The following is a 3,576-nucleotide window of genomic DNA, read 5'->3' as shown; positions in this document are numbered from 1 at the left end:
TTTCAGTACCCTGAGTTCAGTGAGGGTGGACTGACACCATGATGGTGTTTACAGTTTGAAAGGATGGAATTTATTAGAGGATAAATCAAAGTCATATGATATCAGTTCAGCTGAACATGAAACTTGTAGTCTTGCGCAGTGCACCTCCTCATTCCAGTGCCACTCCCACCTCTCTCTGCCCCAGCTTGGTTCCTGTTTTTTCATCCCTGCCTGTGATGTAATGCAAAATGCAGTTTGAAAAAGCCTCAAACTCTCCTTCATATTGCACGCCAATGGCTGCATGCATAATGAATCCAAAACAGCAATGTCTCTAAGTTATGAGCACAGATTTTATTGCTCTAGCTGTTACACTCATCCCATCTGATTATGTTGCATCATCGTTAGATACAGACATTACAGTCGCAATATCTCTAAAGAGCTTCATAAAACATTCACCATTCTTTCATAGAAAATAGACTTTCATTTTCAAGTGCAGTTTACTTCAATTATAATTCTGAACAAAAATGTATTATACAGTTAACACGTACCTTGCTGTCATAAGATAAACCAGATGTGGTAAACATCACCAAAACACCCATCTGCCTTCTTTGGGACTTTGTGCTGCTTTTCTACACAGTATACTTAACACGTGGTAATGTTGATATACTATGGCTATAAAAATAGCTACATCTGAGTCAAGCGAGCATGGTGAGATTGGACTGCATGCGTTGTGCTGTATCTAACTTGCTCTTCCAGTGTTTCTTGACAGACCAGTTAAGTATTCAGAAATATACAGCGTCCTTCAGATCTTAGGAAATCAATATGAGCCAAGGACCTGTGATGACTCACACATGAATGACTTTTATTTTTGCAGTCATTAAGCAATGTTTTAAAGTTCACCTTCTGGTAGCGATGTGCTGAACATCAGAGAACAAACAGGCTCCTCAGCTGAGCTTTTCCAGTGAAACAGGCATCGTAAATAAGGTTTGTCACTTCAGAGGTAGCTGTCTATGCTGGGGCCATGCTGTCCTGTGCACATCAGCAGTCTGTAAGACGGATGGTTTGACTCCTAACTTTGGTTCGGACTTGATCCTCTTGTGCTGAAGTTTTAAATGATCTTGGAGAGCAGCTGCTGAGACACGAGCCTCTTGAGCTGAGCCACTTCCTGAGACAAGCAGCTGATCTGAGACTTGAGACTGATGTCCTCTGTCAAGTGCTTGGTGTCCCTGGAGTTTTGCAGAGAAGAGGAGTTATAACAAACAGAAGACAGACCCTCATACTGCTCCCCATATCCAGCACAGGCCTCCTCCCTACACAAAGGAGTCTGACTGTCTGTCCGACTGTCCCACCACACCTGATGATGGTTCCTCACCTGGATGTTTGGTCCCACTGTGGCTACGGGTGGTCCACTGTGTCTGGTATCAGGGGATGGAGACAGCTCCCATCCCTCGCTGCAACCGCTGGGGCCTTTGAAGCGGAGCTTGTGCGGGAGGCTCCTTAAACCCTCGGGGGACTCTTGTCTGTTTACATTCTGGTTGACCTCTGGAGGACAGATGGGGGAGTCGTTGACATGCTGCTCCTCCACCAGCTCCCTTGGGGAAGTCCCACCACGCTCACTCAGTGTGCCGTCAAAAAACACAGGGCTGCCCACATTTGAACCACATGTGGCAGAGATGCCAGACTCCTCAGATGTGCTATGACTTGACAGAGGCCCGGCTCCCCTTGGTCCATAGATGGGACCCTGCTGTGGAGGGTGAGGGTTAATGTAGTGGGTGCTGGCGCCGGGCTGCGTGTTGAGGTATGAGGATCCAACAGTGTGGGGTTGGTAGAAATGTGTTATATTGGGTGTTGGTTGAGCACAGAGGGGAGCAGACAACGGCACGTTGGAAAAATCAGGTGTGTCTTTGACCAGGCCGAAGCGAAACTTGAGGGCCAACAGCTCGGCCCTCAGGCGAGCGTTCTCCTCCAGCAGGCCCAGGACTCGCTGCTCCAGCACCATGTCATTGGCTCGCCGCTTCTGTCTGGACCTCTTGGCTGCCTCGTTGTTTTTTCTTCTCTTGTCCCAATATCCTTCATCTTTCTTCTCCTGCTGAATGAACTCTCGTTTGCGCCGCGTATTGCTGCCGTTGTCTTCATCACAGCTCCTGCCAACTTTAGCATCACTGTTGGCAAGTCTCTCTTTGTCTTTGAGGGCAAAGGTGCGACCCAGGAGGGTTCGGGCCAGATGGCTTGTGGAGGTCAGGATGGAAACTGCCTCATCAGTGAAGGACCTGACCACTGGCACAGGACTGGACCCCAGTCCCTCCACGTCCAGCAGTGAGGGCACTGACAGGTCCTGGATGACGCCTCCCACAGTCTGAGCCATCACATTCAAACCCTCTTGACTGGCACTTCAGGGAGCTCACTGAGGGTTGGTGGGTCGAGTTGAAGTGTGCTGTAATGGCACCACCTAGTGGTGAATAAAAAACACATGCGGTGAGGTGATTTGTTGACTAGGTTGCAAAACATTAAATCAACATTGTACTTCTGCCAGTTGAATGTTGTAATGTATTAAACAGCAAAGACTTGATGATTTTATAAATGCTCTCATTTAAAATAAACAAAGACAAGAAATGCTATCAGATAAAACTAATATGAAATGAATATATCAACATTATAATATATATAATAACAAAGAAACTCATTTTTATCTGTGTTTCAACAGTGCAATACTTTGATTGATCATATTTATTGGACTAAAATGACCACAAACAGTTTGTAAATGGAAAAAGAGAAAGACAAATTAGATCAAAACCCTGACCCAAAAATCCAAAGTGTTTGATTATTCCTTTAAAACTTACATCTCTTTTATCATAGTTGGATAAGGAGGATTATTAATTATTATTTTCATTTGCTAATCAGTGTCCATTAGCAGGCATCATGATATCACGAACAAAATATATTTTTTATTAAACCCTAAATCCTAAAGAGAGGACAGATCAGCTCTGAATAGCAGGTTTATTGTTTAGATAAAAGTAGTCTGCAGATCATATGTCACCCCCATGCTATGTCATTCGATATGGGTTTATAATTAAACAAATAATATTAATTCATACACTTTCTAAAAAACGATTTAACGAAATACATCGCGTTACGCGTTACACGATAGAAACCAGTGATCTCACTCACTCACTCACTCACTCACTCACTCACTCACATCTCAGTGGGAAGTTCTGGAAAATAAAGGCGCTCTTACTCACAAATGAAAGCAGCTGCTGAGACGTTTGACGATAACCTCCTCAGTCACACAGAGGAGACATGCGGAGCCTCACACGGCGATCCGATGTTTCTGCTCCTCAGAGCCTCGCATCTCTGTCGCTCCTTCCCCCGCTCATCGGGTCAGCTGGTGTCGGATCCTCACCCCGAGTGACCCCCCACCACCCTCCTCCTCCTGAAGGGAAGCCAGCTGAGTCAAAGGAGTGGAGATACATAAAATAAACAACAACACCGATCAGCTATCTGCATAAATCCCGACACGCTGATTTAACATCATTATGAGGACCTTAATTCAGACACGTCACCAGCAGTGAAGGGACGTGCAATTGAAAATGAAGTTTG

The 3,576-nt window shown here is 45.2% G+C and overlaps 1 protein-coding gene across 1 annotated transcript; it reads right to left on the bottom strand.

The window, feature by feature from the left end:
* Window positions 1–216: 216 nt before the first annotated feature.
* Window positions 217–2,375, bottom strand: LOC139344393 (NFIL3 like protein-like). Its single transcript, XM_070982513.1, has one exon. The coding sequence runs from the start codon at window positions 2,342–2,344 to the stop codon at window positions 1,088–1,090; it is 1,257 nt and encodes a 418-aa protein (XP_070838614.1). The 5' UTR covers window positions 2,345–2,375; the 3' UTR covers window positions 217–1,087.
* Between the last annotated feature and the right edge of the window lie 1,201 nt (window positions 2,376–3,576).

This window comes from Chaetodon trifascialis, chromosome 2 (genome assembly GCF_039877785.1).
Source record: "Chaetodon trifascialis isolate fChaTrf1 chromosome 2, fChaTrf1.hap1, whole genome shotgun sequence".
In the NCBI taxonomy this organism is placed as follows: domain Eukaryota; kingdom Metazoa; phylum Chordata; class Actinopteri; order Chaetodontiformes; family Chaetodontidae; genus Chaetodon; species Chaetodon trifascialis.
This window is presented reverse-complemented; position numbering and strand designations above follow the sequence as displayed.